The sequence below is a fragment of the Dendrobium catenatum genome, unplaced genomic scaffold (genome assembly GCF_001605985.2).
Source record: "Dendrobium catenatum unplaced genomic scaffold, ASM160598v2 fragScaff_scaffold_1344, whole genome shotgun sequence".
NCBI lineage: Eukaryota > Viridiplantae > Streptophyta > Magnoliopsida > Asparagales > Orchidaceae > Dendrobium > Dendrobium catenatum.
Genome location: NW_021319806.1, coordinates 49,677 through 77,647, shown reverse-complemented (window position 1 = coordinate 77,647; position 27,971 = coordinate 49,677). Strand labels below are relative to the sequence as shown.

General features: G+C 33.6%; 1 protein-coding gene across 1 annotated transcript; it reads right to left on the bottom strand.

The window, feature by feature from the left end:
* Nucleotides 1-87: 87 nt before the first annotated feature.
* Nucleotides 88-25,547, bottom strand: LOC110097738 (uncharacterized protein C57A10.07). The gene is made up of 6 exons (XM_028699593.1): nucleotides 25,372-25,547; nucleotides 24,114-25,064; nucleotides 17,117-17,123; nucleotides 8,673-8,811; nucleotides 5,514-5,798; nucleotides 88-1,088 (listed from the first exon to the last, which is right to left on the bottom strand). Exons 2-6 carry the CDS (start codon nucleotides 24,706-24,708, stop codon nucleotides 774-776), a joined length of 1,341 nt encoding a protein of 446 aa, XP_028555426.1. The 5' UTR covers nucleotides 24,709-25,064; nucleotides 25,372-25,547; the 3' UTR covers nucleotides 88-773.
* Nucleotides 25,548-27,971: the final 2,424 nt, after the last annotated feature.

The window sequence follows — 27,971 nt, the reverse complement described above, 5'->3', positions numbered from 1 at the left end:
GTTAATCTATATAAAGTTCAGTGAGTAAAGCAAATAAGTAGTTGATAAATCATGTCAAAATATCTAAGGTGTTCTAAGAATCTCAAGTGTTCTAGGAATTGTGCTGATAACATTGATATAAATGAGTTGATATAACCATCAAATAAATATACAACGAATTTCATGTAACTATGATATAACATTATCTGCAAGCATTACAAGCATTTAAACAAGTCGATCAACCACTAAAATTCTTACAAGCTTCAGATCTTCCATGCTCCAATGTAAACACAATTGAACATATCCAATCCACCAAACTACTTGTAGGATCTTCTTGAGGAATAAGATATTTCTCTTCAAGCTTCTTGGAAGAGAGAGGGAGAGGGAGAGAAGGGGCGAGGGAGAGAGCCAAATCAGACAATCTTATTGCTTTTCTATATTAGATACTGATGGTAGCACAAAAAACTACAAAAAAAAACCTAAACTAAAAGAAAGAATCTTATTATTCTTTTAGTTTAGATTCTAATGTATTTTTTTGTGCTATTGTTAGTATCTATATATAGATTCTATCGTTTGTAATAAAGCATCTATTTTAAAAAAGTAATAAGATTGTTCTCTTTTGGCTCTCTCTCTCACCCCTCTCTCCCTTTCCCTCTCTCTCCCAAGAAGCACAAGACAAACTTTTTCCTCAAGAAGATCCGAAGTCACCTAAATTATTTGACCAGCATTACTTCTCTGCAATATAAATCAGCTGTGAAGGCTATGTTCTGTGATTTTAATGCAATAAATAGTTATCACCATGGGAGAGCGCCTGGATAAATAGCGGGGCCACAGTAGCTGAACAAGCTTTTCAGTTCAGGGCATCCTCCAGGATAGGGAACAGACCGATGAAATGGATCCCTTTTAAGTCTCTTGTCTTGAAGGGAACCTGTACAGCCATAAGGATCGACCTGGAACTGAGCTCTGACAATGGCTTCCCCCGCCATGGCTGCATCCTTTGAATCAGGAGTAGTTGGGGTGCCAACGAAGAAAAATCTTTCTTCTGGGAATCTGATTGAAGATCGGTGCAGGTCAGAAAACCTCTCTTTTTTGAAATCATAGCTGACAACCTGATATCAGAAAATTGAAAACACAAATTATTTTCCTTGTTGATACCAGAACATTAGATAACAGCAAAAACTATGATAAGAATCAATATGATTTTTGCTATGGTAAAATCTCAATTGTGAAATATTAAAATTTTTAGAGGATTTGGCATGACAACTTTGAATCTTGTTAAATCGTGCTAAATTGTTTGTTATTTCAGATTTATGATTTACGAGAGAGAAATATATAAATTCATTATACTCTATGAATTATGAAATTTAACCAAAACGGGGAGGGGATCAAGTGAGATTTATCAAAATAATAGGATTTAGAATTCTCAAATGTATATTTAGCGTAATTTAATCTTAATCTCACTTAAATCTTACCTAAAATAGGATAACAAACAATCCCAAAGACTCAATACTAGAAGAAGTTGATCTTATTCAGGATAGATGGGAAAATTAACTGGGCCGTCTCTTGAGTACCAACTAAGGGTTTATTAGAGGTAACTTTTACACTGCTCTGTTTTTCAGATCATTGCCACAATTCTATTTGTCATAACTTTCTTGTTGCTTTATAAAAATTGCAACAAAAATTTGATGAGAAGTAGCTTTTAACAATAATATCTTCAAGGATGAGCGGAACTAGAAAGAACTCAAAGTGGGCAACTGTCAACCCTGAAATCTTTTTTGTTATTAGAAGAATATGCATTTTAACTATTGTGTCAACCTTCAATAAATGCACTTGCCCAAATTCTAACAAAAAAAAATCATCTTTCAATTTCATATATAAGATTGTGCATTTCACAATTCTATTTTGCCTATCCTTGAAAAAGAGATTAGTTCTGCCCCTGTCTACAAGAGTGTGGTAGTTTTAAGAAAGTTAAAATTCTACATTTTCAAAATTTCTAAAAAAAATCTATAATAAAATTAACCCAAACAAATCCTATGCCACATATGGAATAAAACTTTTGTTGTCGATTGAGAAAAACATGAGCAACAGATGATGGAGACTTGTTAAGATGACATTGCATTCTCTGCAGAGCCATCATAAAAAGAAAAGAAAAAGCTTAAAAGGTGTTTTTTACTTGCATAACAACTTTTTTTTCAAAACAATTCTATTTACATATTTCACACACAAACTTCACTTTTTACTATTGCATCACCTAAAAGTCCTAACACTCCCCAAATGCAACATTGTTTGCTCCCGTTAAAAAAAAAAAAAGCAGCTACTTTCCCTTGCAACACCTCTTCGCCAGCTCTGTTTCACAAAAAAGGGCGTTGTGTCGATCCCATGGAAGAGAGAGAGGGGAGCCACTCCAATATCCATTTTTACTTTTCATCTTCTTCCTTCTCTATATTTTTTTTTCTTTCTAATCTTCATAGATTACATAACTTATCATCTAGCAGTTGAATCCCATTCGGCACACACTGATCATTTTCTCCATCCGATGAAAATGTTCTTCCTGAAGTTCGTGAAAAAATACTCGTTAGACGTGCAAATTAGTTGCTAACTGTCATTATGCAGCTCCAATCCGTGAAATAAATGATTTTGCTAACTGTGGTTATGAAGCAATTGCTTCTATTGTTTGCAATTAGTTGCATAGAAATCCAGTGAATTATATGAATTTTTTTCTACTATTGTTTTGTCTTAACTCAACAACATGATGACAATTATTCCTTAATTTTTTATGCACATGTTTTTTCCTTAATTTTTGCTGCTACTATTTCTTAGAGCAAATGAGATTGAATCAAGCATCCCCAGAATTTGCAAAGAGAGAAACTCATCAACACAGGTTAAAAAAATGATTTCGTCGGGGAAACGGAAAAATTAAGGCACCTTCATAGCGTGTCAAATGCTCTTATTTTTGTTTGGAAGAAACTCTATCGTTGTAAGCTTCAAGATTCTTTTTGTATTTAGCTGCTTGCGTCGTCTTCGATTCACTTTTCTCTTCGTTTAGCGTGATCTCCTTATTGACGCCGCTCTTCATAATAGGGTCCATCGGAGGGCCACAGTTGGTGGCAGCGGCTTGGAGGAATGTCCGATCGTCAATTGGGGAATTCCGATGGTGGAATCGGCGGCAACGGGGAGGTTGAAGGAGGTGGAAGTGGATCAGAGATGGCACCTCGATGGTCCGAAGAAGTAGAAAGTGGACGGGTGAATTCGTCGACCAGAAGAGCTGATGGTAGAACTGGTTTCTAACGTGAAGCAAACGGAGTGTTGTATTTGGTGAGTGTTATGACTTTTAGGTGGTATAACAGTAAAAATTGAAGTTTGGGTGTGAGATGTGTAAATACAAATGTTTGGAGTGTTATGTATGTAAAAATCCCTATATATTATGGGGCAATATATGTTTTAAAGGATTCATGTCATGATTATTCGACCTGGCTGTCGACTACCTAATGCAATCCTCTACTTTTCTCATCCAGGATTTGGGACCTAGCAACGACAATGTTAGGCAATATATATTTTGCTAAGCTTAATTTTTCAACAGAGAAATATGTCATAAAGGCAAATATAACAAAACTTTATTCACCTTCAAGGCACATCAAGTTCTCAAACAAGCCCAAATATTTTAACGCGAAATTTGTAAAATGGGCAGCAATGGTTTGTGTGTTTTTTGTGTTGTTTCACACATATTCACTTAGAATGCATTCTTAAAAAATTCATATGTCGAATGTTAAAAAAAATACATGCTTATGTAAATCAACTATATAAAATTTTATGTAAAATGATAAATTTTTGGACGTTTATTTATTATCTCAGATGTTATTATTATGCGTTTTTTATCTTTAATATATGTAATGTTTTGTTAATTTTGATGCAATGTACTGCTATGTATGTTTTGTATTGTTGCAATGTTAAAAAAAATACATGCTTATGTAAATCAACTATATAAAATTTTATGTAAAATGATAAATTTTTGGACGTTTATTTATTATCTCAGATGTTATTATTATGCGTTTTTTATCTTTAATATATGTAATGTTTTGTTAATTTTGATGCAATGTACTGCTATGTATGTTTTGTACTGTTGCGAAATAGTTCAAGCTATCTATAAATGATAAGTATATAATATTAAAATTTTAGATTTTGGATATACCAAAACAAAACAAAAAATCAAAATTTTGATTGAAATATAAAGCTCTCTTTGGTTGGTAGAACAGTACATAATTGTCAAAATTTATGCATCATAGCCTAGAATCATTAAAATAAAAAAAAATAAAAATATCTCGGCATGATAACTTATATTTTTTATATTTTTGCAGATACAATCTTTTACTCAGCTCTCTTTGATTTGTTTGTTGGATGCTTTGACCATCAATTAAAAAGTCTTAGCTTCGAGTTATATATATATATATATATATATATATAAAATATGTATTGTTTGTGAGTCCAAATATTGTGTTCCTAAATTCTTGAAAAAAAAATGAGAGAATTTTTGTGATGATATTCCAAATTAACAAAAAAAGAAGATTTGCTGTTAATTTCATTAATAAAAATATAAAGAATCATCTATTTAATTGTCAGCTGATTCTTAGAATCCAAATGGTTGTTTGAAGTTAATAAAAATATGTATTTCAACATAATAAAACTTGTCAAATAATGTACTTGTGCCCATAGAAGAGTGAACTTAGGCCCTATGTTAATCTATATAAAGTTCAGTGAGTAAGGCAAATGAGTAGTTGATAAATCATGTCAAAATATCTAAGGTGTTCTAAGAATCTCAAGTGTTCTAGGAATTGTGCTGATAACATTGATATAAATGAGTTGATATAACCATCAAATAAATATACAACGAATTTCATGTAACTATGATATAATATTATCAGCAAGCATTACAAGCATTTATACAAATCGATCAACCACTAAAATTCTTACAAGCTTCAGATCTTCTATGCTCCAATGTAAACACAATTGAACATATCCAATCCACCAAACTACTTGTAGGATCTTCTTGAGGAATAAGATATTTCTCTTCAAGCTTCTTGGAAGAGAGAGGGAGAGGGAGAGAAGGGGCGAGGGAGAGAGCCAAATCAGACAATCTTATTGCTTTTCTATATTAGATACTGATGGTAGCACAAAAAACTACAAAAAAAAACCTAAACTAAAAGAAAGAATCTTATTATTCTTTTAGTTTAGATTCTAATGTATTTTTTTGTGCTATTGTTAGTATCTATATATAGATTCTATCGTTTGTAATAAAGCATCTATTTTAAAAAAGTAATAAGATTGTTCTCTTTTGGCTCTCTCTCTCACCCCTCTCTCCCTTTCCCTCTCTCTCCCAAGAAGCACAAGACAAACTTTTTCCTCAAGAAGATCCGAAGTCACCTAAATTATTTGACCAGCATTACTTCTCTGCAATATAAATCAGCTGTGAAGGCTATGTTCTGTGATTTTAATGCAATAAATAGTTATCACCATGGGAGAGCGCCTGGATAAATAGCGGGGCCACAGTAGCTGAACAAGCTTTTCAGTTCAGGGCATCCTCCAGGATAGGGAACAGACCGATGAAATGGATCCCTTTTAAGTCTCTTGTCTTGAAGGGAACCTGTACAGCCATAAGGATCGACCTGGAACTGAGCTCTGACAATGGCTTCCCCCGCCATGGCTGCATCCTTTGAATCAGGAGTAGTTGGGGTGCCAACGAAGAAAAATCTTTCTTCTGGGAATCTGATTGAAGATCGGTGCAGGTCAGAAAACCTCTCTTTTTTGAAATCATAGCTGACAACCTGATATCAGAAAATTGAAAACACAAATTATTTTCCTTGTTGATACCAGAACATTAGATAACAGCAAAAACTATGATAAGAATCAATATGATTTTTGCTATGGTAAAATCTCAATTGTGAAATATTAAAATTTTTAGAGGATTTGGCATGACAACTTTGAATCTTGTTAAATCGTGCTAAATTGTTTGTTATTTCAGATTTATGATTTACGAGAGAGAAATATCTAAATTCATTATACTCTATGAATTATGAAATTTAACCAAAACGGGGAGGGGATCAAGTGAGATTTATCAAAATAATAGGATTTAGAATTCTCAAATGTATATTTAGCGTAATTTAATCTTAATCTCACTTAAATCTTACCTAAAATAGGATAACAAACAATCCCAAAGACTCAATACTAGAAGAAGTTGATCTTATTCAGGATAGATGGGAAAATTAACTGGGCCGTCTCTTGAGTACCAACTAAGGGTTTATTAGAGGTAACTTTTACACTGCTCTGTTTTTCAGATCATTGCCACAATTCTATTTGTCATAACTTTCTTGTTGCTTTATAAAAATTGCAACAAAAATTTGATGAGAAGTAGCTTTTAACAATAATATCTTCAAGGATGAGCGGAACTAGAAAGAACTCAAAGTGGGCAACTGTCAACCCGGAAATCTTTTTTGTTATTAGAAGAATATGCATTTTAACTATTGTGTCAACCTTCAATAAATGCACTTGCCCAAATTCTAACAAAAAAAAATCATCTTTCAATTTCATATATAAGATTGTGCATTTCACAATTCTATTTTGCCTATCCTTGAAAAAGAGATTAGTTCTGCCCCTGTCTACAAGAGTGTGGTAGTTTTAAGAAAGTTAAAATTCTACATTTTCAAAATTTCTAAAAAAAATCTATAATAAAATTAACCCAAACAAATCCTATGCCACATACACCATCGTACAAAATAGTAAAGGAAAATGCAGATCCTACTTCCAAAGCCCACGTAGCTAGCTTGATGATGATAAACCTAAGTAGGTCTCAAGGTTTTGAATCTTTTGATGTTATGCAATGCTTAGAGCTTCCTTCGGTAGGTTAAGGTCCAATTAAAAACAGAAATGCAATGGGAGTCACCGAAAACTCTAATTATCATAACAGTACGTGTATTCAAGGTAACAACTAGTGGGGAAGTAGAAGTAGAATTAATCATTCGCTGTTGCTTGGAACTATCGAAGGAAACCTTCCAGCAAAGCAATATATTGCCTGAAAAACATCTGCAATTCTGCATATGACTCTTGAAAATGCTTGTGATGTGAATCAAGGTAGGAATTGCGATTAGAAATTAAAATGAAGATTATCCAAAACGTTGACAAAACAAATTTTCTTACCAACAAAATAAAGGATTAAATCGTTCTAGGTAATTAACTTGCTTAGGCGAAGATTTGCTTTGAGATAACCAAACAATTCATAGCATTCTAGGATAAAAGAAACACTTAAATGCTCATAAAAAAAATCCCACAATTAATAATAAATAAGTTCACCTTGAGTACCCTTTTCTCTCTCTCTCTCTCGTTCACTCTTGGGCTTTAGCGGAGACGAAAGAACCATGCGAGGATGGAGAGCACCACTACGATGAAGGCGACGAAAGACTTTGTTGCCGGAAAGGTATTCACCGGAGAAGGTGGTGGCGGATGGCGTCCAATGATCGTACAAGTGTAACCACGAAATTGTCGGTCGAAAATACTTGCGAGGATCGGGACGACTCGCTCCAAGTACTCTTCGATTGTGGCGTCGTCTTCAAATCCCACGTCGAAGCAAGGCGAGCGTAGGATATCAATGCTCCCGTCGGCGTGGAATACTAATCCCCATTCAAGCTCCGGATCCGTCATTCAACATTGAGGAAGGGCGGGAAGAAGACAAGGGAGGGAGGTTGAAGCCGTGAGCTAGATGAAGACCAAAGGAAAATCTGAATTTGAATTTTCAGATTTTCTTATGTTGGAGGGAGAGGTTAATTGCAATAAAAACCTCCAAATTTTCAATTAAAGAGAAGCGGTTATTAAGGGAGAATTAAAAGGGGAATTAGTGGGTGCTTATGTGGCAAGTAGAGAGAGAAAAGAAAATATCATCCAGAATGACTAGCTAAATTACGGTTGCCTTAACCAGGATGCCCTAATTAGGGTTTTTATTTTTGAATGATCGCCCAGGATGATTTTAGATCATCCCGGACGGTGTGATAAAAAAAAAGAAGACACAAAAAAAGACATAATTTTTTTCATGAGCGTGTGTGTTCTGAGCTAGCTTGATTTACAGTTGACCTTGTGGACCTGAATTGCTAGTAGGCAAGGCAGTCATAGAAAAGCAAAAGTAATAGAAATGTTGGCTATCATCAAAATTATTTTTTTTGAAATCAGATTTACAATAATCTCCCCCTTTTTTATGATGGTAAATAAAAATAATTTAAGCAGTTAAATGGAAACATCACAAGGAAAAATAATGTGAATCAAGAAGTTCAAATTTTACTAAAAGATGATTACAATACAACTAACCAACATAAAAGACAAACACAGAACAACTAAAAAACATAAAATAATACAACTACTCCCTCTTTTGACATCACAAAAAGGAGGAGGGAACTACGAAAAGAAACTACCAAATAGAATAAAGTGCATCACATAAAATATAATACAAAAAAATAAACTACAAGTAGGATGACCCCTGATCATCTGAAGGAGGTGGTGGTGGTGGCAAAAAAAATATACAAAATGTAGCAAACTACTCCCTGAACTAGGCCATATCCTGGTCGTGCTGGCATTGCTGGTAAGCCATGTAAGAATCAAATCGAGAAACATCCTCCACATGTTGTTGCTCCTGTGCATAAATGTAGGACTCGAACCATATTTCCATGGTCAAACTGCTCCACCAGCTGGTCCAGCTGAAAGTTCTGGCAGGGTGGAGCAAGTATAAGAATAGGTGTAGGAGCAACCTCCTCCTCTGCTCCCTCAGCTTTCTTGTGCTCCAGGTGGAGATGAGTACTATGAAGAACATGAAAAGAGTTATTGGCGTAGAAGGTAGACTGAAAGTTTGGAGGGGTAGGATATTGAAGGTTGTATTTGGAATCCAAGACATAGGCTATGAGGTGTCTGAGGGCAAGGTTAGGCTTCCTTCTATGTCATGGATCTCTAATTCTCATAAGGTGCTCAATATAGTGGAAAATAAGATCAGTAGCATTGAATTTATGGTGGTCCATGATGTAGAAAGTGGTGATCGAAAGGAGTGGAGTAATGTGGACACAATCACCAGCTTTTAGAATAAGTGAGGTACAAAGGGCATGTTGGATTATCCTAGCATCTTTGAGTAAGATAGTAGACTCCTCAACATGATAAGAGATAGTAGTGTTTCAAAGAAAGTGATTGGCCGCAGCCTAATCATAATCAGGGTCTTGAGACAAGAGGTAAAGCTTGTTTCATATGGTGGATAACTGTATGAGCTCATGAAAATCTTGATACGTGATCTCAACAGGATGCTTATTAACATAAGAATGAAGTGCAGTGAAGGAGGAGTTGATTCGAAGGCTAGCAAAAAAATTAAAAAGTAGTTCATAATTAAAGGGAATGGCAAGTGTAAGGATAAAAGTCAGAGAGGTGTGTGCAAAAAGGTCGATAATAGGATAAGAAAGCATATGTGGGTTGACAGTCTGTGATAAGGTGATCCTGGCTATCTTATAATATAGATAGGCGGCTTGGTCGGATGCCTCGATGAAATGAGGGTCAAGGTTGGCCCTCGAGGAGCTTTCATCAGACATACTAGATCGCTTGCCACCAGCCGTGAGAATGAAAAATAAAGAAACATTGAGAGCAAGCATGAATAGAGAAGGCTTGGGTGAGAAAAAATGTTTGAGAGCCTCAATTTATAATGAAATGGATGAATCATCCAGGATGATCGTAGAATCATCCAGGACGATTAAGTGAAATTATTGCATCTGGGATGATTGGTCAAAAAGGCATTTATATCATCCAGGATAATCAGACATCATCTGGGATGATAAGATACATGTGATCATCCTGAGGAGTCATGCTGGATGACCATTGAAAAAGTAGATAATCCAAGATGATTAGGTGGATCGTCGAGTATGAAGAGTAATAATTGATTGTACTGGTCGAATTTAAAATGTGTGACAACTTTTGCCACATGGATCATCCAGGATAAATAGGTGGATTGTCCAGGATGATTACCAATAATTGAGCAGAAATTGTGAAGATCATCAAGGATGAGAAGGATCATCCAAGATGATCATAAATAATTGAAGCACAAAAAATGATCAGATCATCCAGGATGATGATGGATCATTTAGGATGATTATAAACATAAAAGTTATACCAGCCGTCAGATAGAATTTTAAGAGTGGATTGAATGTATCGTCCAGGATGATATGAATATCATTCAGAATTATGTGAACAAAGATTGAAATTATGAAGATGGATGGAGATGATCTAAGAAAGCCCAAAAACATAAAAAACAATAGTAAAAGATAAAAATAAAATACAAAAAAGATAATAAAAATGGCAAAATGAACAAAAAAATGTTTTTTTATTTTTTATTTTATTTTAATCAAAGCACGAATATGATAAGTTCTTCATGTGATTGAATTAAAAATTTATAAGAACAATGAGTTAACATTATCAAAATCTAAAAAATTGTAGAATAGTTGATCATGTTAGCCCTAGCTCAGACTTCTCTTAGGGTAAATCATCTTTTAAAAATAAAAGACCTAACTCAAAAAAAAAAAACTAATTGAATAAGAAAAAGAGATCCATTCAAAACTTGGTTCCAGAAAGATATCTTGTAGAATAATATATTAAAGTAATTTGTAACAATCATGAAATTCAAAATCAAGCCTTTGAAAATATTAAGTGACACATGAATTCTTCTAAGATTTAAAGGTTTGAAAGAAAAAAAAACTAATTGAATAAGAAAAAGAGATCCATTCAAAACTTGGTTCCAGAAAGATATCTTGTAGAATAATATATTAAAGTAATTTGTAACAATCATGAAATTCAAAATCAAGCCTTTGAAAATATTAAGTGACACATGAATTCTTCTAAGATTTAAAGGTTTGAAAGAGAAGGAAGCCTGCCTTTTGTGGGCTCATATTATGTCTCTTATCAATTGATTGACACACTTTACGCATATTTTGCTTTTTTTTTGAAACACTCTATGTATCTTTCAAATTTTTTGCGGTCATTATGTATCTTTTTAGTTTTTCTTTATTTTGAGGCTCATTTTATGCCCTTATAATTTTTTTTGCAAACTAGATTCCTTTTCAAAAATCTTAAATACTCTTAGTTGTGAATATATCTTTCAGATATTAAAGAAGAAAAACTCACTCTCTAACATAAAGAAGAATGAAATATAAAATAGAGTCAAATTCATATGATACAATGACAAGATTATGAAAGTTTGAAAGTAATATAAAGACTTTGGGCATTATATATATATATATATATATATATATATAAGATAGATTACTATAGCAAGATAAAAAAGGTCTCAATTGCAAAGTCTAGTTGTTAATTTGATAAAGACTTTTATTTAAAAAAGAAAATTACACCTCTAAAAGAGGTTAGAGGATGGGAAATAATCAACGGTATTTCTCCCTTTAACTAATTTAGATATGTCAGACATTGACTACAAATTTTTAAAAACAAAAATAAGGCATAAAATATCATTTTAGCTATGACAAAAAAGAAAAATAAAAAGAGAACATCAGAGATTAAAACACTATAAAATAATAGCAAATAAAGAATCAACACTCAAAATAAAAAAAATAGAAAATAATAACGAGCAATTGATCAAAAAATATATAAATCAGAATTTATTAAGCAACAAGTTCATGCAGTTATGTGTCATGAGCCTCCGCTATGCAAGTAAAACATGCTATCACGAGGCCTTTTATGAGAGTAACCCTACAAAATCATCAAACCTCAGATTTAGGAACCCAACTAAATTTAGGTCCCTTCTTATGAAAAGAAGGAAGTGATGCATGTATGTTATGTTGTGAATCATAAAGTTTGGATCTCCGCACCCAATAAGTACTATGGTGAATAGTGCAAGTGTGTGAAATGTGCCCTAGCATGCCACATGAATAATATCTAACACTAGGAAAAGGATTTACTAATCTACTCGGGTTATACTGCCTCTTCCTAAGTTTCAAAAAATTTGGCTTTGGATTAAGATTGAAAAACTATTCAGGAGTTGGTGGATTCCTATTTTCCTCAAGTGTTTTCAATTCAGCTTTGAACCTCAAGTTAGCACTTTCAAAAATGGTATTATTAACTTTTAAATAGTGCTCCCTATGCTCAAATTCTTTAATATATATTTTAAAATCAGTTTCAATTGAGGTGTAGGATGCTTTCAATGAATAATGCTCAATGACCAACTTAGAATGCTTTTTATTTAACTCATAAAACTCATCAAGTAATGACATGTGATTGCTATCAAGTATGGGGTGATGTTTAAAAATAACTTTATGCTCTTTTTATAAATTTAAAAACTCCAATTTCAAGCTAGCATGCAATTTCTTAAGTTTTCCATATGATTCATGAATTTGTTTAGAAACTTTAAGTAATTGACTGTAAGTTAGTTTGCATACCTCTTCTTGGTCAGATTAACCAAGATGATCATCAGCCATCAAGCACAAGTTTGTTGTATCCTCTTCAGCTTCCATTTCAGAGAAGTTCGAAGCAGAATCTGCCCATAATGCCTTTTGGAACCACTTCTTGTCCTTCCTGGACTTAGGTTTCTCCTCACCCTTCTCCTTACTTCGGTGAGCCTTAAGTGTAGGGCAATCAGCTTTAACATGTCTAGGCTTCCTGTATTCAAAACAAACTATATCAGAAGAACTTTTAAAATTTTTGCTACCCTTATATTTATTCAACTTCTGATGGTGCTGGTGATTTTTCCTTAGAAAGCTTTTGAATTGCCTAGTGATTAAAACAACATCATTACTTTCAGACCTAGAAGAATTAGTATATGTATCGTTGGCCTTCAGTGCCACAGTCTTCTCCTTCTTCCTCTCGCCTACATTAAGTAGTCTTTGATTCACCCCTTACTCGTAAGCAATGAGTTTTCCAAAAATTAAAATGAATATTATGAAAAAAAAATGTGGTTGGGTAATAGAATACCCTTCCATGGTATTATGATTACCAAACATAGACATTGATCGAAATTCAAAAGTTTTAAAAAACTCATTTTTATGAATCCCGCTCTGATACCACTTAAAAGTTTGTTAGGAATGTTAAGCCCTTATGAACTAGTCCCGAGGCTAACCAAGAGGGGGGTGAATTGGTATTTAAAATTTTCTTAAAACAAAATCACAAACATAACCAAACAATCACCACAAAAATTAAAGTGCAGAAATTAAATGCAAAAAAATAATAATATAGAACACACCAAAATTTATAGTGGTTCGGTTAACTTAACCTGCATCCACTCCCCAGAGCCTCTCTTTCGGGTATTACACTAAACTCGGTGTATATCCTTTTTCCTCTAAAGTAAGGCAGAGAAACCCATATAAAACTTCTTTCCATTGACCCCGGTGAGGTAGAGATCCTAACTCTTTTTACTTCCTCCTGAAGCAGGTAGAGAATCCAACTCCTTTTGTTTCCTCCTGAAGCAAGTAGAGAATCTCAATCAGTTGCTGAAGTATACCTCTCTTGAACCTCCAAGGAATCGGGGATGATGACTAGAGAACATGACTCGGATACTTGCTTGGAGCAACCTTTGTGAAACCCCTCACAAACTCCCCCTCATAAGATCCCCTCTCTCTCTCTCTCTCTCTCTCTCTCTCTCTCTCTCTCTCTCCCTTGCTCTCCCTCTCCTTTTGGCTCTCTTAGGTCAAGATAATAGCAAAAGATCTCTTTTTGAGAAAACAAGAGATCTTCTAAAGAAGGGCTTCAAATTTTCTCTAATTTGCAACTAATCATCAAAGATCGTCAAGGATAATTGACTGATCGTCCTATACGATCAATTCAAATTTAGCTCAATCAGCCATAATAATTTGGGAGAGTTTAGATGAGTAAAAGGTTTCTTTGTTCATATCATCCATGATGATATTATATTATCTTATATGATTAGTTTAAGTCATCAAATATCATCCAAACCATCCACCTGTATGGATATCTAAATGATGAAAAAATAACTTATTGTTCAGGCTGATTAGTACAAAACATCATATATCGTCCAAAATATTTCCCTGGATGGATGTCTAGATGATAAAAAAATAACTTGATCATCAAGGACAATTTTGGATCATCCTGAATAATTAGTTCAAATCAATACATATCGTATAGAGCATCATTCAGGTCATCTAGGAAGAACTAAGATTTGTTTAACCAATCATCCCGGCTAATCTTGCGATCATCTAGGACAATATGATCAAGAAATCAAAACTTAATTACTTTTCTTAATTACTAAACTAATTTAAGCATAATTATAATGCATCATCAGGATGATATCCTGAATAATGTCTAAAAATAAAACATGCCTATAAAGGTTGTGGCAGCTGATTCTTTCTGATTTAACCTATCATTCTGGATGATGATAATATCATCCAGGATGATTTGCTTAATTATAGCTATCTTAACCAGGATGCCCTAATTAGGGTTTCTATTTTTGACTGATTGTCCAGGATGATTTTGGATCATCTCGAATGATGTGATAAAAAATAGAAGAAATTAAAAACAAATAAAATCTTTTTCATGAGCATGTGTGTCCTAAACTGGCTTGATTTACACTCGACCTTATGGACCTGAAACATTAGTAGGTAAGGCAGTCATAGAAAAATATAAGTAATAGAAATGTTTACCATCATCAAAATTTTATTTCCTGAAATTAGATTCATAATAATCATCCTTGATGATCTTTAACAGCAAGTTAAAAATTAGGGCATTTTTAGAACCATCTATTTAAACTCTCTTATTAGCTGATGAAAAAAATCTTTTGCTAGTTTCTTGACATGAGAGAGCTTAAAGAAGGTGAATGAGAGCTTGGGAGAGAGAGAAAATCTTATGAGGGGGAGTTGGTGAGGTGTTCATAAAGGTTGCTCCAAGCAAGAATTCAGGTGTCTTCTCCAATCATTGTCCTTGGCTCCTTGGTGTCTCTAGGGAGGCCTCCATTAACACTAGATCAAAGTTCTTTTCCTACTTCAAGAGGAAGAAAATGGAGTTGGGGTTCTCTATCTGCTTCAGGAGGAAGCAAAAGGAGTCTAGGTTCTCTGCCTCATAGGGGTTAGTAAAAAGATTTTATACGGGCTTCTCCTCCTTACTATGGGATCAAGAGGAGAGACACTATAACTTTAGTGCAATACCTAGAGGGAAGGCTCCAGTGAGTGGATGTAGGTCACATTCACCGAACCACTAAAAAAATTTGGTGTATTCTTTCTATTTTAACTCTTGTACTACATTTTCGTATTATTTACTCTTGATTATTTTTGTGGTTGAAATATCATAATTCTTTTTTAATGACATTATTCTGCTTTTGTCTTGGGATAAAAGTAGTTTGTTTAAAAATATCAAAATCTCAAAAATATTTTTCTTTTTTTTTTAGGAATTTTTAAAATACCAATTCCCCCCCCCACCCCCACACACACACACTTAGTTAGTCAAGGGCTAGTTTATAAGGGCTTAACAATCCTAACGAAGGCATCAGAGCAGGATTCAAAATATCAATTTCTCAAAAACATTGAATTAAAGATCCATAGTTAACTTTAGTAACCAAAACATGGACGAAGGGTATTACATTACTCAACCACCCTTATTTGATAATATACTATTAGATTTTTGAAAAACTCGCATGTCCGCCTTTTTGCAATCAATAAATTATCGCATGTGGATGCTTGTAAAGGAAGATTATTCTACACCAACATGTGAAATTAATGGCCTAAAAACTAAACTTCCTTTTTCTGAATGGACTTTTGATGATAGAGATCTAGCATAACTTAATACAAAATATTTAACTATTTTTTATGTGCACGAAAATTTGAAGATTACATGCGTGTTTTAACATGTGCAAATGGTAAAGAAACTTGGGATAGATTATGCATTTTATTTGAAGGCACAAGTAAAGTTAAGCAAACTATGTTAAATATTTTACTTCATGATTACAAATGTTTTTGCATGAAACATACTAAGTCAATATATAAAATATATACTAGGTTTACACAAATAGTCTCCTCCCTGCATGCCTTAGGAAAAGAGCTAACAAACCATAAGAAAGTAAACAAAATTTTGAGATATTTACCTTCTTCCTTTGATGCTAAGATTAGTGATATAACTGAATCCAAGGATTTGAATGTTTATTCTATAGATAACTTACTTGGATTACTCATTCCTTACAAGAAAGGAGTGAACCAAAGACAACTTGATGCAGGGGAGAAAAAGTAGGAAAGAATTGTAGCCTTCAGGGCTGATGATTCTGACATTGATTCTTTATGTTATGAGTATGATGATATTGCCTTAATTACAAGGCAATGCAAAATCTTCTTGAGAAAGAAGCAAAAACACCATCAGAAGTGGAACAAAGGTAAGAATAGCAAGAATTCTAAAGGTTCTTCTGAAGTGATTTACTTTGAATGCAGAAATCCGAGACATATAAAATCTAATTGTCCTATAATTAAGGCTCACCCAAGCAAAGAGAAGGGTGAGATGAAACTCAAGTTCAAAAAGGGCAAGCTAATAACCCAAAAGGCTTTTTGGGTAGATTTTGCATCAGACTCCTCTGAAACTAAAGTTGAAGAGGAGATAACAAACTTTAGTATGATGAAGGATGATCTTCTTAGTCACTCACCAAGAAGAGGTATGTTAATTAACATACAATCAATTATTTGAAATTTCTAAAAAAATTCATTCTTCGTATAGGAAGCTTAAGAAACTGCATGTTAGTCTTAAAACTAAGTTTTTAAATCAGCAAAATGAGCATGAAATTCTAAGGAAAGATCATTCTACTCTGGATAGCAATCATATGACTTTGTTGGATGAATTTGACTCGATCAATGCATCGTGATTTAATAAATGAGCATGACTCCTTGAAAAGTTTACATATTGAGTTAGAAAATGTATACAAGGACTTAGACACTATTGCAACTGATTTAGATAGTAGGGAGCATGCTTTAAAAATAGAAATTTTAATTCTTAAAAATTCAAATAACTTTTTAGAAGCTAAATTAATTGCTTTCAAAGAAAATAAAAAACCACCCATAATGCTTGAGTTTCATAATCAATCAGATCAACATGCATCATTAAACCTAGGAAGAGGCACTATAACCCAAGTAGACTAGTAAACCCTTTTCCTGATGTTAGATGTTTCTCTTGTGGCATGCTAGAACATATCTCCCACACATGCACCGTTTATCATATAACACATTTAGTGTGGAGACCTAAAGTTCAATATTTACAGCATAGCATGCATACATTTCATTGTTCTCTCCATAAGATGGGACCCAAACTTATTTGGATTCCCAAATTTGATATATGATGATTTTGTAGGGGTGCTCTCACACAAGATCTTATGAGGGTATGTGGCACTTGGATAGTGGATACTTATGCCATATAATTAGAGATTCTAATAAATTTATTTCACTAGAGGCCGGGGCTAGAGGCAAGGTCACTCTTGGAGACAACTCTGCTAGGAAAGTGGTGGGTGCAGGTATGATCAAAAACTCCAAGAACTTTTTAATTGAAAATATTTTACTTGTTGATGGCTTAAAATATAATCTACTAAGAATAAGCCAACTATGTGAGAAAGGCTACATAAGTAAATTTCTAACTGCTAGTTGCATCATAAACCTGAATGGAAAAAATAAGCTGCTTGAAAAAAGATTGAATAATATTTACATGCTAGATTTAAATTATATTAATTTTGAGAACACCCTTTGCCTAAAAACTGTTGCTTATGAGTCTTGGTTATGTCATACTAGCAAGAAGATACTTAGAAAAGTAAACTAAAAAGACTTAGTAAGAGGGATCCCCAAGCTTGAATTCACTGAGGACCACCTGTGATGCCTGTCAATTAGCAAAATAAGTCAAATCCTCTAGTCATTCCATTAACGATATTAACACTTCTAAACATTTAGAAGTCCTTCACATGAATTTATTTGTACCCATTAGCACTACAAGCTTATGGGGAAAGATCTTTAGGTTTATAATAATCGATCATTACTCGAGGTTCACTTGGACTAGATTTTTATCACATAAAAGTGAGTCATTTGATGAATTTAAATCATTCTTCACTTGGATTAAAAAAAAACTAGATTGTGATATCTTGACCATCCATAGTGACCATGTCAGAGAGTTTAAAAATGAGATATTTGAAACTTATTATGAGAAGCAAAGGATTAGTCATAAATTTTGAGCTCTTAGAACCCCTCAGTAGTATGGGATAGTTAAAAGGAAGAATAGATACTTGTTGAGTATTCACTTGTAAAATACTTTTGGCCGGAAGTGATGAATATAAAATATTATGTGTTGAATAGGGTGAATGTTAGATCCAAATTGAATAAGACACCCTATGAGATCATTAAAGGTAAAAAACCCAACCTTTCTCACCTCCAAGACTTTGGATGTAAGGTTTTCATTATAAATAATGGGAAATCACTCTTAGGAAAATTTGACCCAAAATCTGATGAAGGAGTATTCTTAGGCTATTCAAAAGTAGGGAAATCCTATAAAGTGTTTAATAAGAGGATATTGGTGGTGGAGGAGACTACTCGTATAGTATTTGATGAATTTGATTCTAAGAAGTCTAGGTTTGATGAAGAAGATGAAGTAGGTGAGATTACCCAAGGAGAAGAAACTATAAATCTAGAGGAATGGGTAGAACCTAAAAATACTTTGCCTAGAGAATGGATATATTCTTTAAGTCATCCAAAATAACTTATCTTTGGAAACCCTTCTGAAGTTGTTAAAACTAGACATGAACTTAGAAAGAAGTAAACCACTCTGCCTTCTTCTCAATGAAGGAACCCACCAACATCAACAAGCCCTTTCTGATGAATTATGGATCCTAACCCTGCAAGAGGAACTAAACTAATTTTTTAGGAATGATGCTTAAGAGCTAGTAGAATGACCTAAGGACCAAAATTTTGTATGAACCAAATGGGTCTTTAAGAATAAAATGAATGATTCTTGTGTGGTGGTTAGGAATAAGGCAAGATTGGTGGATAAGGGGTATAACAACACTTGATAGCTAGCATACGTGATATAATATTTAGTGTTTGCCTTTGTGCTAGATATCAAGCTAATCAGAAGGAGTCCCACCTGACTGTAGTTAAGAGAAAACTTAGTTATCTCTTGGGAACCTAAAACCTAAGAATTTGGTATCCAAGGCATAACACTTCCTTTTAGATTATAAGTTATTCTGATTCAGACCTTACAAGGTGTAGGGTGGATATAAAAAGCACCTATGAAATATGTCAATTCATAGGATAATCCTTAGTCTCCTGCTCCAGTTGAAAATAAAACTCAGTTGCACTTTTGACTACTGAAGATAAAAACATGGCCTTAGGAAATTGTATGGCCCAAGTCCTTTGGTTAAAGCAATAGATTCTATATTTAGGATTACCTGTAGGCACAATGTTAATCCTATGTGATAACACTAGTGTAATCTACATCTCTAAAAATTATATCAAATATTCTAGAACCAAACACATTGACATAAGGCATCACTTTATTAGGGATCATGTTACTAAATGAGACATTGAGCTACATCATGTAACAATTGAAAATCAACTAGCTGACTCTTTACTAAACCACTGGTCTTTAAAATTTTTAGCATCTTAAGGACTATATTAGGTGTTATAGACATAAATAAATGAACTTTGTGATTACCGAACTAGAAATTTTTTTTATTTTTTATCTTATTTTTTTTTTGCATGATTATTTCTGTCAATGTGCTTCTATTTTCTATTTTTTAGTAATATATTATTTTTTCATTCATTTTTTTCCACTATTAGAATGACATTTTTGCCTTACTTTTTTTTAAAAAAAAAAATTATAAATAATGATTGGCATGCCTAAATCAGTTAAAGGGAGTTGATTATTTCTCTTCCCTAACTCCTTAGGGATGTAATTTTCCTTTCGAAGCAAAAACTATTTCAAATTAAAAATTGGACTTTGAAATTGAGATCTTTTCTATCTTCTTTTTGTAATCCATCTCATATGAATAATGTTCAAAGTCATTAAATCACTTTCAAGCTTTCTTGATCAGGTTATTGAAATTATCATATGAATATAATTCTACTTTGTGGTTTACTCCTCCTTATATTAGATAGTGAGTTTTTTTCTTCTCTTATATATGGAAGATATTCTCATAATTGAGAGTGTTCAAAGGTTTCAAAAGGGAGCTTGCTCGTAAAAATGACAAGATCTATAAAATGGACCCAAAAAAAACTTAAAAGATGCATAATGATCATCAAATAATTGAAAGATACATAATGTGTATCAAAAATAAAAAGATGAGCAAAGTCTGTCAAACAACTAACAAGAGGTACAAAATGAGCCCACAAGAAATTAACCTTCCTTCTTTTTTAAACATTTAAATCTTGGAAAAATTCATTTGTTAGTTGATATCTTCAAAGACTTAATTTTTGAAACTCAAGATTTTGACTAATTACTTTGCTATATTATTCTATCATATATATTTTCTAGAATGAAGTTTTAAACATATCCAATTTTTTTCTTAATTAGGTCTTTGTTTTCAAAAGATTTTTTACACTGTCACGAGTCTGAGCTGGGTTTAACAAGATCGATTGTTATATTATTTTTGGATTTTGGAGATATTAATTCATTTCTTATTATTTTTTATCCAACCACGAGGAAAATTTATAATTTTATAGTATTGATCAAAGTTTATTCATTCTAGTTTGTTCATCATTTTTGTTTATGTATCTATACTGGTTTTTTAAACACTGTCGTTGCCAGGTCCCAAGTCCTGGATGAGAAAAGTGGAGGGTTATGTTAGGTAGTCGACAGCCAGCGTAAAACTTGTCGAACAATAATGACATGAATCCTTTAAGAAATTGTGTTAATGCTAGGGTGTCCCTTGGAAGCGACGTGCTGTATGGCCTAAATACAGTGACAAGTGTGAAAGGGCCGCTGCACCGATGCCCGGGTGTAGTGTTAATAGGCAAGGGTTCCCACATCAAGGACGGATGTGGGCAAAGAAGCTAGTCCATGAAACTAAAATTAGGATAGGAACTTGGAATATAGGTTCCCTTACAGGGCCCGTGACTTGCCACTCACTTGCGGCCTGCCTCACCCCTGGCCCCTTGCACTCGTGCTGGCAGCCTCGGACCTGCGACCGCTCTCAGCCTCGCCCTCGCCAAGGTTAGTGTGTTGGGTCTAGTTCACCTGGGTTTGGGGCGGGTAGGGTTCGTTTCAGATTTTTAAACGCTTGTGTAATCGGGTCAGGTTAGGGTTGGATCAATTGAGGGTGGGGCAGTTTCGGGTTGGACCCGAACCCAACCCAAAAACTCATTTTGACACCCCTAGGGCCACACATGTACCACAACTTAGGCACTAAATATTAATGTGTTAGTTGTTGAGGTCATTTCGTAAAGATAAAAAACTAAATGAAATGTCAAGCAAAACCAATTTGGCAAATTGGGCTATAATATGTTAGGCTAAGATTCACTCGAAGGTCATAATCAGCTAGCTTGCATGGGGAATAATTCCTCTTAGCTAAAAAGATGAAACGATGTCTAAGTACCTAATGAGATTTTCACAATGAAGAATTATTCAACAAAAGATGGACATTCACCATACAGAAGCCGCCATTCATTGTTTCCATTCAATTGAATGACATGGTCTAGGCATCAAGGATGCAATGATTCAAAGTATAATTCTGAAAAACTGAATTCCCCTTTCAGGAATTCATAGAGGGATTAAAAAAAAGAGACGATAAAGATGACAATGGTTCCACACATCTCAAAACATAAACTTTTAATTAAGAGAAATCATGACAACTTTCCATCCTCTATCATAGATGTAGGTCACAAAAATTTAACTACTTTAATTTTTTGCCTTTTTCTTCTTATTTTCTCTCTTACTCGCTCTTACAACTCAGAGTCTCTCTCTAATCTCTATTCTCTAAAAGTACATGAACTTCGGGATGCCAAATCTCATCGTTCATAGTTTGGTGCCTTTGTTTAGACATGCACCCAAGTAGAGCTTTTCCCGATAAGGAACAAGAATGATCAAGATAATCTCAACAAAACGATCTTTTTGTCTAATTGTTTCTCTTTATGGGACAACCTACTGACTAGCAAAACGAAGGGCAAAGGGTTGGCGATAGAGCCACCTATGGTAGGAGAAGCTAAAGAAATATCTCTAGAAAGACTAGCTTGGATGAAGCCCTGGTTTGGATGGTATTGTAACCTCTGGTTTTAAAAGAGAGAAATCAACAAAAATAAAGACAGTGAAGCTTATTGCGAGGTTGATTAAATCCTTTGCATCTTTAAGAGGAATGCCTCCTACGGAGCAAGTACTTTCATGCAAATCATTCTCAACTGAAAAAAAAAAAAATTCAAAAGCAATATCATTGAGGAGGTCATGCAAAGCATCACAAAAGAAAGTTATAGGTGTTGTGATTCCTCATTTCAAAATCTATTTTTGACATAAAAATAATTGAAAATGAGGAGGAACAAATGTGGGAAATTAGTATGCCTACTCATGGAGATCAAATCAAAACAGCTCGTGTGTCTCAAATTGGGCATGTCATGAGAATAAATATTAAATAAATAGTCAAGATAAATCAGACTAATAACACAAATTAGAATTCACTTAACTCAAATACGCTCAAATGTCAAAGTTCACCCCCATGTCATCAAATTAGCTCGTCAACATAGGAAATAATTACCCTCGGCTAAACGTGAAAGAACATCAAAGTAATTGATGAGGCATTTAATACAAGAATCAATTTGATGGGAAGAATTACAATTCATCATAAATAGGTGACCATTCATTGCATCCATTCCAATGATGAATCAAAACATCTAGGTATTAATGGGTGCAACAATTCAAAGGATGATGGTTCTAAAGACTTGATTAATTTCTTTTTGAAGCATCAATAGAAGACGAGACAACTAGAAAAGCAAGGAATCTTTTCCCAGCATTTCAAAACCACTTTGAATTATTGTCTCTCTTCCCCTCATTTTCTCTCACTTAATCTCAATAGATTCTCTCTTTTGATTCTAAAAATATATAAACTTTGGGCCATCAAATTCTAGACATTTACAATGACCAAATCATTTAATGCACAAAAAGTTCAAAGCCCTAAGATGCATGTCGTATGCCTTCTAAAGTTGGTTTTTAATTGGAGATGTGATCTATTTTTTGGATTTTCTTTTCAAGTGACAAATGCTTAGATAAGCTGACCCTTAATGCTCAATTGATTGCAGCTGTAGCCTACCAGATAAAGATTCCATAGGGGGAGAATCCTTAAGAATTCAGATCAAGATGAAAGTAACTAGTTCAATATTAAAATCTTTTAAAGTCGATCTTTCTAGCAGGATTATGAAATAGGTCTGAGGCCAACCTATTATGATGTTATTTGATATAGCATCAGAATTCCTGATCTTGATTACGGTTGGCCATACACAGACATGATAATTTTTTAACATATTGTAAGCCAAAGCTGATAGCTCTGGGGATCATTTTTTGACGAACCAAGTGCAAAATTAATGCGCATTTAGCTACAAGAGACTGCAAAATCACTATAGACGGGTATTAGCACGCTCTCATGACCATTGAATGTCGATTTGATGAACTTACAAGGCCTCTGAGAGATGCATTATCAAAGGGGAAAAAGTTAACAGCTATAATGTTGAATTCCAGCTTAATAGCTAAGTGTGTGTATATATATATATATATATATATATATATATATATATATATTATCAGAATCAATCAATAAGTTTTATTGCATACTCAACAAAAAAATATTTGATACTGACTCCGCTCTCTAGAAAGTAGAAGCAGCAACATTAAGCAGTAATAAACTTTACTCAGCACTAAATGCACAAATCGGAGATATTTGGGGGAAATGAAGATAGAACTCAATCAGTTGATAATTTAAACATCAAACAGGCCGAACAATTGTGCTAGCATTTATCAGTCTTATGACATTTTCCTATACTTTTTTGTATATGAGTGAATATTTCAATTATAGCATATTTTGCATACTAAAAACAAATTATTTCTCTAATTTATCATAAATTTCAAGTTAAACTAGTGCAAGCCAGATAGTGCAACTATATGAAACAAGAATAAGTCAAATAACTTACCAAACCACCCTTTTGCTTCAGCAACAGCCCAGTAACTTTGGGCCTCGCTCCGAGGGCCAGCACCATTACGTGTTTCCCCTCCACTAAACAAAAGAAGAGCGTTCTCATCTTGAGCTGCAATCTTCACTCCCTCCTTAATATGAGCAATGAATGTAGCAGCTTGACCTGGATGCTTCTGATAAGGCTCCAAGAACCAGGAATCTTCACTATCAAACTTCCCACAGGTGCTACTAATGTAAATGGAATGTCCAGCCACCATGACAAGATTATGCAAATTCTTCATAGGATAAGAACCATAGACTAAACTTAATTTGTCATTTTGCTGCTTCATCAGCAGGAAACTATTTTCATACATAGACAGAACAATCAACACAGCCAAACCAAATATTAACGAGGCAATGAAAACTAAAAGTGGATGCAGCTTATAGATATAGCTGATTTGGTTTCCAATAGATTTGATCATTCTAATAAATCTGGACACTAAACTTTTTTGTTGTCGGGGTTTTCTAAAGTTTCCAGATTCCAAATCAATGTCCCGTCTAGAATAGGCATGAAAGGGCTTCGGGCTTCCTGGCCCAAATGTGGAGTTGTTCATGAGTGCATTAATTTACTGTCTGTGTAGCTGACGAAAGAAATCATGCATACCCATAATCCAGTTATGATTTTGGAGGGAAAAAAATGGATCGCTCGAGAAAATATGCACGTCAAGAAAATATATCAAGCTGAATCAAAGTTCCAGTAGCATCCAAACTATATGAAATTTCAAAGAGATCGAAATGCCTAGTCTTTAATGTGGTGTCCGCCAATAAAAGTATAAAACAGATCCAAATCATGGAAATCAATCACTCAGTAAACGGAAAGTTGCATTTAGAGGGGTCCTCCAGATCAGGAGAAGGACCAAGTTTCTAACCGCATGCGCAGTAATCTGAAGCCCGAAGATGCCCAGAAAATCTGCGAAGAAAATACATAGAAATAGCCAAACAATTAGCTCTAGAGACAAGAAAAAATTCATAGGAATCTAAATTAAACATAAGCAAACAGCCCCTCCGGGACTGTTTGGCAACAGGATTTATGCAGAATTTGAATAGGATTTAAGCCAAATCCTGCCGAACGGGATTTGAGCGCCCGCTAAATCCCACGGCGGAATAAATCCTGTCTCCCACTTTGGACCGTAAATCTCGGATTTAGTAAATCCTGAAATTCGGCGGATTTACGGGATTTGGCCGAAGAAGCGTGCGAAAGGGAGAAAGATAGTTACCTTCACATCGAGCGGGCTCCCGTCGTTGCCTCCTCTCAAAATGTCGTAACTTCCCATCCGACAGGAAGGGAACGTCGTCGAAGGAGCTAAGTCAAACCGCAACGAAGAGCCGAAGAAGCGACTCTACCTCACGCCAAGCAAGGAAGTCGAACATCAACGACGAAATATAGAAGATGAAGAGTAAATCCTAGACGTGGAAAGAAATTAATCTAATTAACAATTAACTTAATTAATATAACTTAAATATTAATAATCAAGTAAATTTATTAAATAATTAGTAGTATAATTTGTACATATATGTCCCCAAAAAAAATTTGTACATAAATTATTTATCTAATTTTGCTTGATTGAATAATTGGTAGTATTATCTAATTTTTCACTGCCTATTTATACTATACTGTATCAACAATACTTTCTAAATACTTAAATGCAAGGCTGTGAAAACCGGATCAGACAACGAACCGGAAGAATGAGAGGTCAACCGGTCTAACCGGGGTCTAACCGGGGTCGAACCGGATGACGTAATAAATAATAAATATTATTAAAATTTAATAAAATTAACATAATAATAATGTTATCATTCAAAGTTTGAGGCAAAAAAATTAAATTTAAAAAAAAAAAACTATGAAACATAAATTTTATATAATTAAGTAAAAGAATTATATTAAAATCTCACATAAAAGAAAAAAATTCTAAATCTCATATTTATAAGAATTTACACTCATAAAAATATGATAATTTTAAATTTAAATATTTTTTGAATTTTAAATTTAATTTTTAATGTAAATTAAATTTATATATAACCATATAATTTAATATAAATACATATTTAATATAAATTTAATTATAACATAAGTTTATAAATTTAATATAAATTATTCTTATTTTATATTATATGATTAAATATATTTTACATTTGCCTTTATGGTGAATTGAATATCTTTTATATATTCGATTATAGAAATAAATTTATAATTTATTTTTTAATTGGGGCAATAGGAGAATATTCTATTCATCTGTTATGATGGATTGCATTTTCCCTATATTATATTTGATTAAGAAAATAAATTATAGTTTCTCTTTTTAAATCAATTATAGAACATTAGTTTACCCTACAGGATGATATAATGTTAAGCCATGCAGATTTGAATAAAAGAAACTTATAAAGATAAGAGCTTCATTCATTATAATGGTGGTTTTTGTGTCATGGGTTCATGCTTGCATTGATAAGGTTTATTTTTCCATTTTCTACAATCGTGGTCCTTATAGGTTCTTTAATTCTACTTCGGAGCTTGGGCAGAGTTGTCCCCTTTCCCATTATTTATTTTGTATCATTATGGATGTTTTCTCCAATCTGATGGATTTTCATAATTGGTATATCCCTTTTGATGGGATTTCCTCTACTGGGACTACTCTCTCTCACTTACTTTATGTTGATGATTTGCTGGTTTTTGGAAAAGCCTTTTTGTGAAAATACTTATGTTTTGTCTAATACGTTACAAGTTTTTGGAGGTGCCTCTAGTCTTAAGGTTAATGATCAAGATAAGAGCTTTGCTTACTTCTCTAAAGATACTAGTAACTTCATGGGTATTACTAACATTCTCAATTTACCTTTGCGAGAGGATATCTTCAAATATTTGGGGATACCTTTCTCCTCCCTATCTCCTCCATGAGGCTTAGAGTTGCTAGTTTTCTTCCTCTTATGTAAAAAATCTCAAACATGTTAGATGGTTGGACGGCCAATTAAGCTGTTTTCTTTTGCAAGTAGATTGAAATTTGTTAGGTTTAGTATTTGGAACTCTATTGCCTATTGGATTAGAGACTCTATCTTATCTAAGTCATGTTGCAACTTTATTTATAAGCTTTGTGCTAGGTTCCTATTTCATGGTGATACCCAAGCTATAAACTATTTTATCTAAGAAAAAAGGTGGGTTGGGTCTTCCCTCCATTTCTGCTCTAACCCATGTCTATTTCGTTGCTTTGATATGGATATGTCGTTCTTCTTATTCTCTTCTTAGTTGTTGGTTTAAAAAAATTTATATTTTATTTTGGAAGCTCATTTCTCAAAAGGTTTCTGCATACTGAAAACAATTGGTTAAGATTGTTGGGTTGATTAAGCCTAGTTTCTCCATCAGGGTTAGTGATGGTAGTCATACTGCCTTGTGGTGGGATCCCTGGTGCTATGTGAATTCACTTTCTGAGTTATTCTTCCCTTTTGGATTAGTTTTTCCTAGATGCTATAATTTTTTAGTTGGTTACTAGTGGCAATTTGTCCTTCCCTCATAATTTCCTTAGTTCTCTACATAATGTTATTTCAGCTAATCTATGTTTTAATTCTGATGGGGGTTTAAAAACAATTGATCGGCTTATTTTAAGAAGTATCCCTGCTCAGCCCATTCATTTTTTTTGTAACTACCACAATTAATTTATTTCTCATCATTTTTTTAATGTGATTTTTTTCTTTTAAAGTATTTAGGTTTTTGTTTTTCATGCAGATTTTGAATTATATCAAAGGATACTCCCAATTCTCTAAGGCTATAAAAAAATTCTTATATGAGGTAATTTGTGCTTCTATTTACTTTCATGCAGATTTTTCTGTT

Excerpts from the sequence above, each read along its gene's own strand:
- LOC110097738 (XM_028699593.1), bottom strand. The coding sequence starts at position 24,708 with ATGAACAACTCCACATTTGGGCCAGGAAGCCCGAAGCCCTTTCATGCC. Across the intron at positions 5,799-8,672 it reads AGTTTGACCATGGAAATATG|GTTGTCAGCTATGATTTCAA; the intron begins GTTCGAGTCCTA and ends TTCTGATATCAG. Across the intron at positions 1,089-5,513 it reads TGTTCAGCTACTGTGGCCCC|GTTGTCAGCTATGATTTCAA; the intron begins GCTATTTATCCA and ends TTCTGATATCAG.